Below are 20,034 nucleotides of genomic sequence, written 5' to 3'. Positions count from 1 at the left end.
TGCACCACTGGTGAATTGACCCTTTGGTCAGTTCCTACAAATATAGCCTTTTCTGCTAAATATGGTCCCACACTTCAGAAACATTATCTTTAGCTTGAGCAAACTCAATTTGCACCAGTCAAGGATTTGACAAGTGACAGTCTACTGAAGGTGCCCCTTCCTCAGGTACGGGAGCCAGTGTGGTGTAGTGGTTAAGAGCGGTTAAGAGCGGTAGTCTCCTAATCTGGGGAACCAGGTTCGCGTCTCTGCTCCTCCACATGCAGCTGCTGGGTGACCTTGGGCCAGTCACACTTCTCTGAAGTCTCTCAGCCCCACTCACCTCACAGAGTGTTTGTTGTGGGGGAGGAAGGGAAAGGAGAATGTTAGCCGCTTTGAGACTCCTTAAAGGGAGTGAAAGGCGGGATATCAAATCCAAACTCTTCTTCTTCTTCTTCCTCACACATGCATATTCCCTCTCTCTCTGAAGTGGAATCAGCTTCGACAAAGTGCTGCAGTCACATCACTGTCTGTATGAATTAAGTAACCATATGGGCAAGGATAGTTGCATGTATCATTCCCAGCTGCCCAGGGGAGGAAAGGATGAGTGGGAAGGTTCCTCGTGACTGGCTCTGCCCACACAGACATTATTAGTGTTTATTATTGATTAAATTTGTATGCCGCCCTGTGCCTGCAGGTCTCAGGGTGGTTCGTACTTTGGGAAGCAGCTTCCACATTGTTGCTTGTGGTGTGTGAGAGTGGCCACTAAATAAGAGTGCAGTGAGGGTGAACAGGAGTTAGAAGAAAAGATGTAATCGGAATGAAATGACATGGGTGTTGTAATGGTTGTAAGGGGGTTACTTGTGCGTAAGTTGCCTTCAGTTTTAGTTATATTGCCTGGCCAACCATGCTTTGACTGACAGCTCACACTCTGTGACCAGTCAGTCACTTGCAGAATCCGTCAGTGGGCGTTTCTTGAACCTCTTCCAGCATAAGAGCTGTTTGACGCCAAGTCTCCTCCTACTTTCCCTGCGCGGAACTCGTCTGCGCAAGTACGGGGAAGGCAGGGGCGTGTCAGCGCTCTCTCCACTAGTCTCTGGTGAAGGGTCTTGGAGAGCTGTCTCCAATTCCTCCATCTCCCTCTCTTCTCTACTGGTGTTACGCTGAATTCCTTCCCCCCCCCCCGCTGGTCCCCTCTCCGGCATCGCTCTGGAGCCCTGCCTCCGCCTCTCGCTCTGATGTCAGTTCCCTGACATCCACCTCCCTCCCAGGACCCCCTCCACCCCCGGCCCGACCCTGTGACGTAACCTTGTCCCCCTCTTCAGCCGACGATGCAGGGAACCCCCGAAAGGAGCTGCTGTCGTCGTCCGAGGACTCAAACCCCGCTTCCCACCCGCTCCAATTTCTTCACATGGGACGGGCGTCCCAGTCTGATTCCTCCTCTCCTGACGCTTCTCCTCCTTCCTCTTCGGAAGCTGGAAAACCCGCAAAATCCTCCTCCTCATCATCGGTGGTAGCAAATTGCTCCTCCCAGAATCTCTCCAGGGGTTTGGGCTTCCTCGGATACCTGTTGTGGAACTCTTCCACCAGATATCCATCATCTATCTCCCCCGCAGGAACCCACGTGTTTTCAGACTCGGGTTCTCCCTCCCACGCTACTAGGTACTCCACCTGCCGCCCCCGCCATCGCGAATCTAGGATCTCCATCACCTGGTGGTGGTGTTCCCTCTTCTCCACTTGTGGGTGTGTGAGCCCTTCCCCTACTTCCCCCCGGACCCTCCCCCCCCGTACGGTGAGAGCAGTGACCTATGAAACACCGGGTGGATTTTCATGCTGTCTGGCAACTTGAGCTGGAATGCCACCGGGTTCACTTGGTGTGTCACCTCAAAGGGCCCCAGCTGTTTTGGCTGTAGTTTCTTACACCCTCCCTTGAAGGGTAGGCCTTGGGTGGATAACCACACCTGGTCCCCCACCCTTATAGTCTCCCCTTCCCGGCGACGTTTGTCTGCTTGCCTCTTGTACACTTCCTTGGCCCTTTCCAGATTAATCTTAAGCTGCTGGTGCAGGGCTTCCATTTCTTCCACGAACTGCTCTGCTGCGGGTACGCTCCACCCTTCCTCCCCCCTCCCGGGAAAGGCCCTGGGGTGACACCCATAATTAGCCATGAACAGGCTCATCCCCGTGGACACATGCTCGGCATTATTATACGCAAACTCCACCAGTGCTAGCTTCTCTACCCAATCGTTCTGTCTCTCGTTGACGTAGCAGCGTAGGTATTGCTGTAAAATGCTGTTCGCCCTCTCTGCTTGCCCGTTGGTCTCCGGGTGCCTCGCCGTCGAAAATCCCACCTCCACCTGCAATAAGTTCATGAGCCTCCTCCAGAATCTCGAGGTAAATTGTTTCCCTCGGTCTGAGATAACCCTCGAAGGAGCCCTGTGCAACCTGAAGATGTGATCCACAAACAACCGGGCAGTTTCCTCTGCCGTTACTGCATGTGAGCACGCTATAAAATGGCACATTTTGGTTAACAGATCTACTACTACCATGACTGCTGTCTTCCCTCTGGATTTGGGTAAATCTGTCATGAAATCGATAGACACCACCTCCCATGCTCTTCCCGGTGTGGGTAATGGTTCCAGTAGCCCTGCCGGGGCAGCCCTCTCCCCCTTGGCCCTTTGGCAGCGGTCACAACCACGTACATACTCTCGTACATCTTCCCTCACCCTTGGCCACCAGAACTGCCTAGTAACCAGTAACATAGTTTTGTGTTGCCCAAAGTGCCCCGCTGTTGGGTTGTCGTGAAGCTGTTTGAGCACCCTTTCCCGCAAGGCTTCCCTGGGCACATACATTGCTCCCTTGTAGTACAGCAGTCCTTCCCTTTCCTCAAAGCCTCCCTGGTCTCCCCTCGCTTCCCTGAGTTCTCTGATTCTGGTTTGGGCGAATTCGTCCTGGCGAATCAGCTCGGTCAGTTCTCGTTTCCCAACCAACGCTCCCCCACACACCCATCGTTCCTCTGGGAACACGTGTCTTACTTCCGGCGGTCCTTCTCCTTCCGTGTACTCCGGCTTCCGGGACAGTGCGTCTGCCCTCACGTTCTCTTCTCCCGGCACGTACTTGATCTCAAAGAAGAACTTGGAGAACTCCTGTGCCCATCAAATCTGTCTCTGGTTGAGCACTCGAGCCGTTCTCCAATATTCCAAGTTCTTGTGATCCGTGCACACCTGAATCTTGTGCTGAGCCCCTATTAGTAGATGTCTCCACTGCCGAAAGGCTGCGTAAATTGCTAGCAGTTCGCGATCATACACCGTGTAGTTTTGTTCCGATTTGCTCAGTTTCTGCGAGTAGAAGGCGCACGGTCTCCAGGTGTGTTGGCTCCCTCCCGGCTGCAGCAACACCGCTCCTACCGCCCGGTCTGATGCGTCTGTCTCCAGCCTTATCGGCTTCTGCAGATCCACGTGCAGGAGCTGTTCCTCCGAGGCGAACGCCTTCTTTAGCCTTTCGAAGGATCATTGGGCACTTTCAGTCCAGACGAACTTCTTTTTGCTACTGAGACAATCCGTGATGGGTGTGGTCAAGTGGGCGAAGTTCTTGATGAACTTCCGGTAGAAGTTGCTGAACCCGAGGAACCTCTGCACATCCTTCCGGGTTTTGGGGGTCTTCCATTCTAGCACCGCCTGCACCTTGCTGGGGTCCATGGCTAGGCCCCTGTCCGATAACTTGTATCCCAGAAATTCCACTTCTCTGGCGTGAAACTGGCACTTCTCCAGCTTGACCCACAACTGATGCCTCTGCAGCCTCTTCAGCACTTCCCTGACATCCTGGACATGCTGTTTTTCATTGTCCGAATAGATCAGGACGTCGTCCAGAAATGCTACGCAGTTTTTGTACAGCGGGGTCCCAGCACATGGTGCATGAAGCTTTGAAAACAGGCTGAGCCCGACTGTAATCCAAATGGCATGACTAGGTACTCAAAGGCCCCAAGGGGGGTAAACATGGTGGTTTTCCATTCGTCCCCCTCCCTCATTCTAATCAAATTGTATGCTCCCCGGAGGTCCAGCTTGGTAAAGATCTTCCCCTTCCTTACCCGAGTTAGAATATCATCAATTCTGGGCATTGGGAAGGTCACGGGTTCCGATACGAGGTTCAATTTTCTATAGTCCACGACCAGCCTAGGCTGACCCGTGTTTTTTTTTGTCCACAAAGAACACAGGGCTGCCCCCCACTGCCTTAGATTCCCTTATGAACCCCCTTTTTAGGTTCTTGTCAATAAAGTTCCGCAACTCCTGCATCTCCCGGTCCGACATGGCATACAGCTTACCCGCTGGCAGCTGCTCCCCAGGGAGCAGGTTGATTTGACAGTCAAAGGGCCTATGTGGTGGCAGCCTGTCCGCCTCTCTCTCGCTGAAGACCTCCTGTAAGTCCGCGTACTGTGGCGGCACCTCTGCTCTCGGCATCGTCAGCAAAGTCATCGTGCTGCAGCTCCAAAGCGTACTCTATTTCCGTTCGGAACCCATTATAGTCCTGGGGCTTCCCTCCAAACTTGTGTACCAGTCCCGGCACCTTCTTTGCCACTGGGGTGGGTCTAACCTGCGCATCCTGGGTTCGCCTCTCATCCAGCCGCGCCGTCAGCAGAGCTACATGCTGTTCCAGCTCCCGGTTCCTCTTCACCAGGTCCTGCACACCCGCAGCTTGCTCCGCTGCACCGGCACCTCCAGTCTGGCTCATGGTCCCCCTGCCTGCACACAAGTAACTTCAGAGACTGACGGATTGCTGTAATGGTTGTTAGGGGGTTACTTGTGCGTAAGTTGCCTTCAGTTTTAGTTATATTGCCTGGCCAACCATGCTTTGGCTGACAACTCACACTCCGTGACCGGTCAGTCACTTGCAGAATCCGTCAGTGGGCGTTTCTTGAACCTCTTCCAGCATAAGAGCTGTTTGACGCCTAGTCTCCTCCTACTTTCCCTGCGTGGAACTCGTCTGCGCAAGTACGGGGAAGGCAGGGGCGTGTCAGCGCTCTCTCCACTAGTCTCTGGTGAAGGGTCTTGGAGAGCTGTCTCCAATTCCTCCATCTCCCTCTCTTCTCTACTGGTGTTACGCTGAATTCCTTCCCCCCTGCTGGTCCCCTCTCCGGCATCGCTCTGGAGCCCTGCCTCCGCCTCTCGCTCTGATGTCAGTTCCCTGACAGGTGTGTAGGGTTTTTTTTAACTAATATGCAATGCCTTCTCTCTCTTTCATCATGCACTTTCTTACAGGCTGGATAAAAATTGTTTTTAAAATGTTTTTTCCCCATTTTTAAATAATAGCTAGATAATTAGGTAATCTTGACTTAAGCACGTTAAAACCAATTTGATCATTTCTTAAATATGAATATTTAACTTGTACTTTCCAAATGCAGGTATTTCATATTTACCTTGAAAATAAAATGCTCTAGTTCATCTAGCAATTATCTTGCCTTGCTTTAACCTGTCAGTCATGGGCATTTTATTTTGTGTGATTCTTAGATTTTGTGGCTGGAGGAAAGCAGAAAGGAAAAGGGAAAGCAGAAAGAAAAAACAGAAGACAATTGTCCAGTAAGCAGGTATTAAAGCTGCAATCCTATACCCACATGCCTGGAATCACTCAGTGGTGTTCACCTAACAAACCAGCATGGTTGCTTGTCCACTATAATGGACTCTATAAGAAAGAACCAATATGGGAATGGGAGAAAATGAAAACTTGCTAAACATACAGTATGACAAAGAGATGCAAACTTGGTTGTAAGAATTTAACATTCTGATTGGGGAGGGGGAGCCACCATGTATGAAGCCCACGGTGCCTTTCCTTCTCATTTCCCCACAAACAGATTTCTCCCTTTCCCCCCTTTTTGCTCTAATCCTAATTGTTGCATGGGGGAGGGAAAGATAATGAATGAGAGGGAATATGGAAAAGTTATGACACCCCTGGTGTAATTAAATATTGAATGGCATTCAACCAAGTTTTACTCTTAATAGACCCATTTAAATTATGAACATGACTAAGGTCAAATGGCCTTTTGTACGGGCCATTCACCATACAAAGCTTTTCTGCACTGGGCTTCCCATCCTCAGTGATTGAATTGAGGGTTTCACTGACAAGAAATCATGCTAAATACATGATGATGTCCTAGGACAGGGGTCAGCAACATTTTTCAGCCATGGGCCGGTCCACCATCCCTCAGATTATGTGGTAGGCCGGACTATATTTTGGAAAAAACCCAGAGATGCATTTTAAATAAAAGCACACATTCTATTCATCTAAAAACAATCTGATTCCTGGACCATCCGTGGGCCGGATTGAGAAGGTGATTGGGCCGCATCCGGCCCACGGGCCTTAGGTTGCCTACCCCGTCCTAGGATTTAGATCAGGCTTCCTCAACCGCGGCCCTCCAGAGGTTTTGAGACTACAATTCCATCATCCCTGACAACTGGTCCTGCTAGCTAGGGATCAAAAACATCTGGAGGGCCGTGGTTGAAGAAGCCTGATTTAGATGCATCCTGTAGTTTAGGAGATAGATTTCCCTGAGTTCTTTCAAAATCATGTGTCATAAGTTTGAGATTGGGTAAGAGATTGGAGAACTATTGGGTCAAGAATTTAATCATGTTTTGCCCTTTCTCCAAAACTGTTACTGCATGTGCCCCAAGATTTAAGTGGCACATGTGTTTTTCCAGATCCTCCAACTGAAATGGCGTCTGTAGTGTCTCAGCATCATTGCCTCCACATCCAGGTCAGCAGCAGCAGCAGTGCAGCTGTCAAGAGGGCAGAACCACATTGACCACGACTGCTGCACACATCTGGCAGGACCCTCCTAATCTGCTGTCAGACTTCTATAAACAGTTCTCAGTCAAGCCATATAATTGGGGGAAAGTAAAATAATTGAGCTATTTTATTTTTTTGAAAAAAAATTATGCCACCTCCATTTGATCTGAAACTATATAAGAAAATCTGGAACAAGGTGGAGCAGATAAATGTGAAGGAAGGAACTATGTTGGGATGGATGAACAAGGCAACTTCTGGAAGCATTGGCCACACAAAAAGAAGTCATGTTGTTCACCTGTATTCTATTATTATTATTATTATTATTAATTGAATTTATATGCCACCCTATACCTGGAGGTCTCAGGGCTCAAGACTTGCCACAGCTCTCTAAACTTCAAAATAAGATTGCTCTGTATCCTAAGACATTTAGATTTTTATTTCTCTCTTTCAGGTTTAAGATGGTACTATGGCTGCGTTTTATGTAGCAGAATGAGGGGCTCTGAGACTAAGCTGCCACTGCTGTCTGATGATGCCACCACCATATTGAAAACCAGAAGAAGTCTTTGAGCATTTTTTTCCTGTAAAAAGTATTCACCTGCAGATGGAAGGGCAATAGAAAGGTGATCTAACTGGCCTTAGTTCAATGGTGGAGCACATACTTTCTTTCACTTTAGCTTATATGCTGCATTTGATAACATTAAACCAGGCTTTCATTGAGCTTGAACTGATGCTTTTAAAAGTGCAAGCCAACCTGTATTTTTTTTTTTTTTTAGTTGTAACTTATACTCTAGTTTTTGGGGGGCGGGGGGGGCAGACCAAACTGGCTTTTAGCTGGTTTTATGCTGAACTAAAAGCTGAAACTTACACCAGTCTGATTTTACAGTGACTTAAATCTAAACACTAAGCTTCTTTTTTATTCCAAACTGACTCTCCCACTAACCAGGCCTATACATTGTGGAACTACATTAGCAGAGGCTGACTATTCTTTTGTGTTTACCCCTTTTCCAAAATTGGGATTTAATCTAAGTTCCTGGTGTATAATGTGGCTGCTCAGGATCTCTCTGTTTTGCTGGAGCTGAAAACTAGGTTTCTACAGGCTTTGTCTTACTGAGTTCACCACTAGGATTAAGCTACATTTATTGCTTCATTGTAGCTCCTCCATGATAATATGACAGCAACAATCGCAACTAACAATGGCTTTCAAAATGAACCATTCACAGTGGGATCAGGAGTTAAACAGGGTTGTGTTATTGCCCCAACTCTATTCATTATTTTCATTGCCATGATTCTACACTTTGTCGAGGGGAAACTCCCCACCGGAGTAGAAATCATATATCGAACAGATGGAAAGCTCTTCAATCTGAGCAGGCTGAAAGCAAAGAGTAAGGTTACTGTAACTTCCATCATTGAGCTTCAGTATGCTGATGACAACGTAGTGTGTGCACGCTCAGAGGATGACCTCCAAAGCATCCTAAATATCTTTGCAGAAGCTTACAAAAAACTTGGCCTATGACTCAACATCCAAAAAACAAAAGTGTTGCACCAACAAGTACAAAATAACCCCTCTGCAGCACCACAAATCCAACTCAATGGTGTAATGTTGGAAAATGTTGATCACTTCTCCTACCTGGGCAGCTATCTTTCCATAAGGGCCAAAACTGATGCCGAAATCCAGCATCGCCTGAGCTCTGTGAGTGCGGCTTTCTCCCGACTGAAGTGCAGAGTGTTTGAGGACCGGACATTCGCAGGGAAATCAAAATGCTTGTTTACAAAGCTATTGTACTACCAACCTTCCTGTATGCTTGTGAAACATGGACCACTTATAAACACCATCTCCAACTTCTCAGAAGATTCCATCAACGGTGTCTCCGAAATATTTTACAAATCACTTGGGAAGACAGGCGAACTAATATCAGTGTACCGGAAGAAGCAAAGATCACCAGTGCTGAAGCAATGATTCTTCAACATCAACTTTGTTGGACTGGTCATGTTGTGCGGATGCCTGATGATCGTCTTCCAAAGCAACTACTCTATTCTGAACTTAAAAATGGAAAGCATAATGCTGGTGGTCAACAAAAGAGGTTTAAAGACTGTCTCAAGGCAAATCTAAAAAAAAATGTAGTATAAACACTGACAACTGGGAAACACTGGCCTGTGAGCGCTCCAGTTGGAGAACAGACTTTACAAGAAATACAAGACAAATTAGGGGACACCCAAATGCCCTGGCTAACACGCTACCAACTGTACGCCTTCTTAAACAACCCAGCAGTAAGAACAGCAGCCACTAGGCCCTTGACCACCTTTGAAAACGTTTTCCTGGCACCAAAAGGACATGGCAAGTGGATGGTATCCACAATATACAAAATACTACTCCAGAATCCCATAACCCCTCTCATCTCAATCAAAAAACAATGGAAGCATGACATAGGCTACAAAATAAACCCTACCCAGTGGACTAAACTGGTCTAAACCTCCCTTGAAATCCATGTCAGCCAATAGAAGGGAACTCACCTTGAAACTTATCTATAGATGTTACCTAACACCACAGAATTGGGCACTGATACATCCAGGAACATCACCAAAATGTTGGAGACGTTGCACCTCTACAGGCACATATCTTCACATGTGGTGAGATTGCCCCAAAATCCAAACCTTTTGGATAGCAGTTCTATAGGAAAAATGCAAAATAACTAGACAGGTATTAGAAGCCACCCCAGAACTAACCCTACTGAATATTTTCCAATACAGTAACACACTCACACTGCAAATAACTCATAAGCCACCTACTCTTAGCAGCCAGGAGCATCATATCTAGACAGTGGAGGGACCTGTCAGGAGTGGAGGCAGACCAGTGGTACGAAACTGTATGGGAAATAGCCTTACTAGAAAAGCTAACCATCAAATTGAATCTAGCATGGGACAAACAAAAGGGGATGCCTCCACCCCAGTGTGACTCCTTTTTATTACACAGCCGAACAAAACAAGAACAAGAACCCACCCACAGCATATGAATTGATATGGCTAACTTGACCCAACCACCCCTCCCCCTCACACACGCAAACAAAACTCCCTGCAGTCAACTGAAGGCAAGCAACCAGGCCCTGCCCCCCCAATAAATGAATAGAAAGAGCACCACACTCATGTGACACTGACAGTACACTAAGAATGAAAGTTTACGACCCCTCTTCTCCCCGCCCCCTGTTCTTCTCTCCCCCACCTTATACTGTATATAGCATTAAAGTCTCACATGGATCTGTAGAAAAGACTTTATGATCTGAAAATAGAGACGATGTACGTACTTTTGTAACCCAAGAAAATATTTAATAAAAACCACTGTATTTTTCACTCTATAAGACACACCCGGCCATAAGACGCATCTAGTTTTAGAGGAGGAGAACAAGAAAAAAAATACTCTCTCCCTCTCTGTGCAGCGCCGCTCCAGCAAAGCGGGAGAAGAAATGGAAGGGGCTCCATTTCTCCTCCCACTTCGCTGAAAAGGCGCTGCGCAGAGAGGGAAAGCTGCGCAGTGCTTCTCCAGCGAAGCAAAGTCAGAACAGCAAGAGGGATTGCTGCGCAGCGAAAGCAGCGATCCCTCTTGCTATTCTGGCTTCTGGGATAGCTGCACAGCCTGCATTCGCTGCATAAGACGCACACACATTTCCCCTTACTTTTTAGGAGGGAAAAGGTGCGTCTTATAGAGCGAAAAATACGGTAATGGTAATAATAATAATAATAATAATAATAATAATAATAATAATAATAATAATGCTAAGTTGTGTGTGTGTGTTGTACAGGTGGGGGTGGGGGTGGGGTAGAGAAGCAGGTAGCTCTTGCTTTACAGCAATATCTTAATGGAAAAAGATTGTGCTTGCATTTCCTCAGCTGTGACTATTAGTTCCATTAGCTACCTACACACTAGCCCCTATTCCAATGAGTCACCCTCACATACTGGTGCGATTGCTGCTTTTCTCAGCAACTGGATGGTACAGACAGCTGGCGGTAGTTGTTGAACACACATTGCATCACTTAAGTTGAGAACAACTAGATCATTGTGCACAGGAAACAGGACTTCCTACCTCTTCAGAAAGAACTCTGTGCACAGAATTTATTATGTGATTAACTTGATATGTGCACAGTCTGCACTCTTCTTATAAGGTGTTCCATTTATTTTAGGTTATTACTGAGGTTTTATGCTTACTTAAAGTTTTCTGTTCTATTTAATATAATTCATGTAAGTTCAGAGTTATACATGTGGGATTTTGGAAGAAGTATAGTTGGCCAGTGTGGTCCTGTTGGCAATTCTGGCCCATTGTGTGATGACACAGGATACAGCCTTTTCTGTTGGGGTGTCCAGTTGTGGAACTCCCTGCTGCTGGAAGTGCAGTCATTTGCCTTGTTTGTCAAGGGAAACTGTCAAGATCAAGTGAAGACATCTTGGTTTCTCTTTGGAGCTTTTCGGGGTAGGTGAGCTAAAAAGCTGTCTGGTCTACTGCAGTGGTAATTTTGTGATAATTTCAGTTTTATAGTTTTAAAATTTATGCTGTTACATGGTATGTTTTACTGGAGTTTTGTATACCTCTCTGGGATCCTTTGGGGAGGACAAGAGTCTATAAGAGTCTAGCACCACCCCCAGGATGCTGGACTACGTAAACCAGCATCTGGTCTGATCCAGAAGAGCCGCTCTTAGGTTCCTACTAATTTGCTCTAGAAGTAGAAATTGCTATAGATATTATTTCTGTGCATAGTGGCAATATGACCACCAGTTTTATTTGCCTATAAATTCTCTTAATTGAAAAACACATGCTATCTGTTATCAGATTTTGAACAGTTGTGTGTTTATGTGTGTTTGAGAAAGAGAAAGAATTAATTATTTGGTTTATCCTTCATTGTGTTTTATTTGTATTTTTATAATGTTTCTAAATTATGAAGATATTTATAGCTGACATATTTTATATTAAGGGAATATTAAGGGACCGCCCTTGGTTGTGGTGAAGAAAAGCAAAATATATAAACAATAAATTACTCCATATGTAACAAAATAAGTATTAAAATAAACACTTATGTGTTGCCATGGGGATTTCACTGAGAAGGCAATGATATGGCCTTTATTGCAAAAAACCATTTTTATCCATCTGATTTGAATAATTATTGGCTAATATCCCAGATCCAGGTGCTCTTGGAGGAAACTGATTTTCTAGATCTGTTTCAATCAGAGTTTAGGCCCGATTGTAGCACAGAAGCTGCTTTGGTTGCCCTGCATAGTGACCTCTGTCAGGAGAGAAACAAGGGAAATGGGTCTTTGCTAATACTCCTCAACTCCTGAGCAGCTTTCAGTACCATTGACCACAGTATCCTTCTGGAATGTCTGTCCAATTTAGGGGTGGCTGGCACTGCTTTGTGGTGGTTCCAGTCCTACTTGGATGGACGTTCCCAGAGGGTGTTACTTAGGGAATGCTTTTCAGCCCCATGGAGCCTTCAATGTGGAGTTCCTCAGAGCTCATTCCTACCCCCCATGTTGTTTAACATCTACATGAAACTGCTTGGTGGGGTTATCTGGAGGTTCGGAGTACGTTGTCAGCAGTATGCTGATGACACTCAGCTCTATTTCTCCTTACATCTGCAAGTGAGGCCGTTGAAGTGCTGAACCACTGTCTTGCCTTGGTAATGGACAGGATGAGAGCCAACAAAGTGAAGCTTATTCCAAATAAAACTGAGGCACTGTTAGTAGTCCCTAGACCAGATGGATGGAAGCTTGCCTGCTCTTGATGGGGTCACACTCCCTCTGAAGGAGTGGCTATGTAGCTTGGGGGCATTTCTGGATCTGTTGTTGCTTGAGGCTCAGGTGGCCTCAGTGGCATGGAATGCCTTCCATCAGCTTTGGCTGGTGGCCCAGCTGTGACCTTATCTGGACAGAGATAGCCTAACTTCTGTTGTCTATGCTCTGGTAACCTCTAGGTTAGATTACTGCAACACATTATATGTAATGTTTCTGAATACGGTTCAGAAACTTCAGCTGGTACAGAATTCAGAACCCAGGTTGCTCACTGGACAAGACAGTTTGAGCATATAATGCCAATCCTGGCCTGACTGCACTGGCCGCCGATTAGTTTCTGGGCCCAATTCAAAGTGCTAGTTTTGTCCTATAAAGCCTGAGATGGCTCAGGACTGCAATACCTCAAGGACCACCTCTCCCCATATGAACCAGTCCGGACCCTGCAATCATCATCTGAGGCTCTTCTTTGTGGGCTTTTTCTGTGGTGGCTCCCTGCTTATGGAATGTTCTCCCTGGGGAGGCTCGCCAGGCACATTCATTTCATGTCTAGGCGCCAGGCAAAAACATCCCTCTTCTAGGCCTTTGGCTTATTAAACAATTGATGGCCTTCTAAACTGTATGTGTGAAATTACTTTTTTGTTGGTTACTATGATATGTATTTTTGTGTTTTTATTTTGTAAACCTCCCTGTGATCTTCAAATGAAGGGTGTGCTCTTCAGTTGTAAATATGCCTAAAGCCATCTACCGAGTTTATCTTTGAGCGTGAGAGTTAGATCCAAGACTTCAGATCAGAAGGTTCTTGGTTCACAGTTCATTCTCAAAGCCACTGAGCTACATCATCTGTGGTGTCTGTGTAACTCAAGGCTCTGCATATTTTTAAAGTTGGTTGATGATATTTTATATAACTACACATTTAAAGGGCCAGAACTTCATTCTTTGTGCTTAATAACAAAGCAATAAAATACATTACTGTTAATATGAAGTGGGCGACATAATTTGACAGTAAAGAGCCCTACAATGCTTGGCTGTTGCTGTTTTGTTTTGGTTTGGGTTTTTTTAATAAAAACAAAACCTTTCCCCTAAATGAGTCTACAGTTTCACTCTAAATACTAGAGTGTGACAACGGCTAGTTTAATCTTGTAAGTAGTTGGTTTCACTTCCCATGGTCATCACTGGGTGGTTGGGCCATGGCTTGGTGGAGAAGCAAAGCATAGTATCTTCATATACTGACATGACATATCATCATATTGCTCCTAAACTTGATTGTGATGCAACAAGGGGAGTGCAACAATGAAACAAGGAGTGCTACCATGAGATAAATATCATTGTATACAGCATTGGGCTCTCAAGCTTGCCATCTCAATTACAAAGCCACCTCACACTTTTAATATGAGAAGCAGCAATCTGGGAATTGCCCTGGGAATAGTATTCACCATTCTCCTGATGATTGCTATCATTGTTATACTCAGAAGAGATTCCCTAACATGGCTGTACAAAAGTCTGGTGAATCTTCCCTCTCTGACAAAACAGACATCACCAGTTGCTTCTGAGGAAAACTCTAGCGAGACCGAAAGGCCTTGCGATGAAAGAATTAGTAGCTCTGCATTGGAAGAGAAAAATGATAGTGGTCATCACACTTCAGCAGAGATGGAAGGAAACTTGGAATCCAATGCAAGCAAAACATCCAGGCATGGACTGATAAATGAAATGATAAGATTGTGAGCCTATGGGCAAGGCCTATAGTAGTAGTGGTTTTGCCTGTTTTAATATTTCAGTAATCCCTACAAGAATTATCTAAGGTTGTATATGGAACTATAACTGTGGAACTCATTCGGAATTGATTTATGCCTATGCTGCTTAAGCACAGGTCTAGAGCAATCTTTCTCTGCCCTGCTGCCTTTAACTGAGACTCGTAAATAGAGTGTGTATTTCAGAGCAGAATTCATTTTTGCAGTTTATTTTAACCAATCAGTAACAATCTTGTGGGGTGGAAGATGTGAGAATGTGTGCATGATGGGTTTGGGTATGATAACATTGGCTAGAAATGGAACAATGACAGCGACTGCAGCAAGAATGCTTGAAAATGTATAATGATTGTCAGCATCCCAACTTAGAAAGTTGACGTGGCACCTTTCGATAACCTTTTCTATATAATTACTTTACTTTTCTCTTTCTAGATGGATGTCTTGTAGCCTGTTGCCAAACCCTGCCACTGCTGCATGCCCAGCAGTACTTCTACATGATCCCATGACTCTTGATATGGATGCGGTCCTGTCAGACTTTGTTCGGTCCACAGGGGCAGAACCGGGTTTGGCAAGAGACTTGCTAGAAGGTAAGCTCAAGACTAATGGATCTCAGGAAATGATTCTTCATCATCGCCATCATTTATTAGTGACTTTAATAAATAATAATTCATAAATATTAGCTTTCCTTACAAAAGTGACCCATTGCAACTTACAAGCACAGTATAGAGACTAAAATCGATTGTAGCAGACACAAACAAATCAATAGGTTTCCTTCTCTCCATTCTGTGGAAAGATTCTTTTTTTATACACTCCTGATCCCATGATGTAGGACTTTCCTTCATCAGGCCAAGATGGAAGTTGGACTTTTATGAAAGATCGCTTTTTGGTTTTGATTCTGTTATCTCAAAGATGTCAGGAAGTTTCTTGGTTTGTTTTTTCACTTTCTTTGAGAACAACGTGGAGTGCTACGGAATGTGAATAGGTTCCCTGATTTTAAAAAAATTATGTACAAGTTTTAGCATTGATGGGTTTTGCTGCTCTGCAAGAGCTGAATGGCTGTTCCCATTCACTGTGTTGGGACTTGCACAGAAGAACTTTAAAGTAAGCTCTGTCCTCGTTTGGTGAGAAGTGGTGGTAGTGCGTAGACAACACTGGATCCCCACTGAGAACATCTTAGATTGGACTCAATATTGGCAGTCCACTTCTGAAAAAGTATAGATTGCTACAGAAACTGTTCATAGCAATTTAGGCAACCAGTTCATGTTTGTGGCAAAGTGGGCTCTCACCCATTAAAGAGGCCCAATACTCTCTGTTGTGTTCGTACAGTGGACTATTTTGGCTACCCTTCTGGAATATTTGTGGTGCACATGTTTAATGTAACTATTGCTTTTATCACAGACTCTGGTAGATAATTATTTCAGTATAAAACCAGATTATTTTAGCAAATGTGATTAAAATTGATAATTTTGAAAACTTCACCTGAACTTTGCTGTGTTTTAGGAATTGAATGTGGCCCTTTAATGACTTCAAGTTTAATCATTCAGGCTTCAGTCCTGTGCCTTCTTGCCTGAGAGTAAGCCCCATTGAACTCAGTGGGAGGCCACTTTATGGTCACCTACAGAATGTGATGGGAGTTTGAAATAAAAATGAAAGGAAATGCAAACTGAATATTGCCATTTCTGATGTCAGATTTGTGTCCTAAATTCAAATTCCCAGTGGGGGGAACATTTCAACCTCCCAGGACAGACTTAACCTAGAAGTAACTATCCTTGGCATACCAATGTGTCTGACTTATTTGTTTTCTATACTACTACTGTTAGTTATGTACAGGTGACTCCCCACTTACCCGGGAGTTACGTTCTGGGCCTCCATGTACACCAGTGAAATGCACGTAAGTGGGGAGCACCCTGGAGTATCCTAGTGGCTTGCGAGGAGACCCTCCCTAGAGGCAATAGAGGATGCAGCGTGTCAGGGCTGGAGTCAGGCGCAGGTCAGCAAGCAAGGAGCAGACTTTGTCAGAGAAGTTAACTCTTTATTCAAATAAATGGCATACAACTCTGCAACACTTCCCAGTAGCTCTTGCCCCTATAGAGCAATTGCTAGGACTGATGGTCCCTGCTTTCAACCCCCTCTAAGGCTCTTCCTCTGCTGGATGTTTCCGAAGCAGTCTTAAACTGTGCCTTCACATCTCTAATCTCTGCACCGCTCTGTGTGACCTTGGAGACAAGGGAGGAGAGGAGCTTGTCACAGTAGGAGAGGCAGGCTCCCTGTATTCTTCTGCAGCCTCTTACCCCATCTCCTTTGCTTCAGCCTCTGAGTCAGAACTGCTCCTTGTCACAGGCTCTCCCTGCTCACTAAATCCTGTTGCTCCCTCAGTATCTAACAACTCCTCCCACTCTTCTCCCTCTGACCTCTCCTCGGTGTCCCACCACCAATCCTTGAGCTCTGAGCCTTTCTTCTCTGGGCTTTCCATTGGGCTTTCCTCCAACTGGTTCCTCCCACCACTACTCATCATCCAGCCAGTCCCTGACACAGAGGGCTTTGTGGAGGCTGCTCAGCCTCCCCACATAGCACAGCAGCAGCAGTCACTTCCCCGTGCGTCAGCTGAGCAGCCAAACAATGCCCCGCTACGCCTCCAGCTGGCATGGAAACCCTTCCCAGATCCCAAAGAGGACGTCCTCTTCTGGCTCTGGGGAAGGTCTCACAAGCCAGGAGGGCTCTCCCGGGTGCTCCCCACTTCTGGGTTCCACTTCCAAGTTCCTGGCACTGCAAGTGTGCATGGTTGCAAGGAAGTAGATTATGCACAAATGGAGAATTGCCTGCAATCAGCACTCTTGGTATTTATCTGCATTTTATTTGCCCCTGATTTAAGAGTTTACAAATCCTCTTCCCAGCATTTGTATATTGACCTGTAACTCATATATCCTTGGCAGAGTAATTGTGGTATTGGCACTTTGAGTCTGGTTATAATTTCTTGGGTTTTGTGAGGAAAGTCACATTCTAACAAACTTAGTGAAGAAATCACTGTGATATTGCAGCATTTTTTTAAAAAATAAAACATTAATTTTAAATGGCAAAAAGAGCACATTTGTCTAAATCAGCGAATGATACATTTGTTCTTTTTTGCGCTAAGCCATCTGTATCAGAACTATATCGCCACCTGCTACTTGGAATAATTATCACCCACCTCCAGCTTAATATATTGCTTAATTGAGGTAGGTACAATTTGCCACAAGGGAGCCTGAATGACCACAGTCTGGTGAACTGACTCAGCACTAGTTAATACCTAGGTAATCCATCTTTGTATACCCCCAATGAGCACACACTTGATAGGCGCAGGCCCAGTTTTCCACCTACAGGTAATGGTGCATAATACCATACTTTTCCGTGTATAAAACTAGGGGTTGTTTTTGTACTAAAAAATAATGTTAAAAGGGGGAGTAGTCTTATACACGGGGGCAATCTCCCCCATTTTCTTAATGTTGAGTCCCCCAAAATAGGGGGTGTCTTATACATAGGGGGGTGTTATACACAGAAAAATATGGTAAATCATGCCCAACATTATTCTGCTAGCTATTCAGGTGATACAGAAATCTTCTGCTTCTTAAGAAATGAATGTTAAAACTTGGTAGAATTTGAACACTTTAAAGAAATTTGAGGAAAGAAATATTTGCTAATAATCAGCATGTATACATTTCTAACATCTTAATGTGAAATGTTCCTTTTTGAATTGTCAGGAAACCTGTAGTTTGACATATATGTCAACATTTCTACCTCCCTCAACCTACAGAAGTGGTTCATCTGTTTGAATGTTCACAACCATAGTTTGTGAATTGTTATATTCATTTACAAGCCATTAACTAATGCTCTTTTCTTATCCCGTATTGTCAACACAACACTGGCTTTCTGCCAGTCAGTATCAATGAGAACTAAAAAGTGTGTCACCTTTCCAACAGAGTAATATTTCATGTTCTTTTTCCAGTCAAGATAAATTGAAAATGCAGCCCTCCTGGTTATTTTCGTAACCTGCCATCTGAAGAATTTGGGAATAGAATTTCCATTGTATTTGTCTAATTTGGGATCAAAATAAATTTAAATTATTGAAGTGAATCTAAATAGATTAAGTAATTAATCAAAACATGTATGTAAAACTGTGCTTCAAAATTATCAGATATGTGCAAAACATTTCTACTTTTATTTTTTGCTTTTTAAGATGAAAATGTTCATTATAAAACCCAGAGCTCAGGCCATGTTATACACAAATATGTTCTGCATTTACTGTTCTCATCTCTTTATTTATTTTTTAAATTAAGCCAGTTAACATTTTAGGCAAAAGTTTCTGAGTCATAAAAAAAAAGAGCTAGAATAGGTGGTACAGAACGTTATACTTCTATTTCCCCCCTCTTATTCCTTTTGACTGTCAACAATAACATATGTTGTATTTGAAACTGCATGTTCATTCCATTTAAACACCCTGCAAAGTAATTTGGGAATAAATGTGCAATTAAAAAAAATAAACCCTGAGCTAATACATACTGAATAGTAGGACTGACTTCTGCCATAACTGAACAGGTTTTACAATATCAAATAATGTTAAATTCTAACCAAACAGAGCCAGATTGAAATAATAAAAGAAAGATGGTTCCTCTTTTCATCATAAAATGTAGAGGTGACTTATTATTACAAGGCCCGTCAACGTCACATTTCACTCTTACAAGTCTTACACATAGAATATTCTCTTGCTGGTGCCAAGAAAAGTCCTATGCAGTCCGTAGTGTATGTGCTTTCCCTGAGGTGTTTCTTTAAAAATAAAAATCTGGAGTGGCTATTAATATCTAGCATTAAGATAATTCTAGAATGAAATGAAAGTAACATTTAAATAATAGTGACTTGGAAAAAAACAACAACCTGATTGCCTGACGTCGGCCAGCTTTTTAAACATTGCCATTTAAAACAAATGTCAGCATCTAAACTAGTGTTAAGGATTGTCTCATTGTCAGCCTGTTTTTGAAGATGGTCTTCTCAAGAGCCTGCCTTGAGGGAGTCTGGTGATTTCTGACTGTGCTTTGGAAGATGGTTAAGTGCTTTCATCCTTCTGGTGTAAATGATGCCCTAATTCAATAGAGGAAAATGAGAGGCATTACGCTTTGATGAAAACGAATAATCATTGTATGGTTTGAGAGCCAAGGATTACTCATATGTCCTTTACTCTGACTGCTTTTTTGGCAGAGGTAGCTTATCCCATGCAACTCTTTGCATCAGCGTCCTGTTCAACTAAATAACAATGCTGCTTGAGTCCTTTCCTTAGGAATAACAAAGCTTTTGCTATGATAAAAAATAAAGTGTTGTTATTGTTACATGTTAAATAATTATATAAAAGCTATTTCCCCCTACAACAAAAAGTCTCTCAAGGTAGTTGGCTTAGGCTCCAGTGTATTTTTAAACCTACCGTATTTTTCGCTCTATAAGACGCACTTTTTCCCTCCCAAAAAGCAGCGGTGTAGCGTGGGTTGTCAGCACCCGGGGCAAGGCAAGTAATTTGCGCCCCCTAACCCGGGGCAAGGCAAGTAATTTGCGCCCCTAACCCCTAACCTGCCGCCACTGCCAGCTTCTTCTTGCTGCTGCCTGGGCTGGTCGGGTGTGGTTCTCTCCCGCGCTCAGCGCTGCGCTGGGCGGCCACTGCACTGTCCCTCCCCCAGATAGTCCCGCTCTCTCTCTGCTCCGCACCGCTACGCACGTCTGGCACCCTCCCCCTCCACAGTGGGC

General features: G+C 44.5%; 1 protein-coding gene across 4 annotated transcripts in view; it reads left to right on the top strand.

Moving 5' to 3' along the window:
- Positions 1 to 20,034, top strand: part of OTUD7A (OTU deubiquitinase 7A) — a 137,770-nt gene that overhangs the window by 53,243 nt on the left and 64,493 nt on the right. For 2 of the 4 annotated variants that reach the window (XM_081838817.1, XM_081838816.1), the window contains 3 exons: positions 5,478 to 5,554; positions 7,202 to 7,370; positions 14,701 to 14,855. In XM_081838817.1, coding sequence (XP_081694943.1) covers positions 14,705 to 14,855 — 151 coding nt within the window. In that variant the 5' untranslated portion in view covers positions 5,478 to 5,554; positions 7,202 to 7,370; positions 14,701 to 14,704. Of the gene's footprint in view, positions 1 to 5,477; positions 5,555 to 7,201; positions 7,371 to 13,866; positions 14,212 to 14,700; positions 14,856 to 20,034 lie in introns of those variants that run through there. The other 2 variants (XM_081838818.1, XM_081838815.1) reach the window with 2 other exon arrangements.

Source organism: Podarcis erhardii (assembly GCF_964252035.2).
Source record: "Podarcis erhardii genome assembly, chromosome: 14".
NCBI classification, from domain to species: Eukaryota; Metazoa; Chordata; class Lepidosauria; order Squamata; family Lacertidae; genus Podarcis; species Podarcis erhardii.
This window is presented reverse-complemented; position numbering and strand designations above follow the sequence as displayed.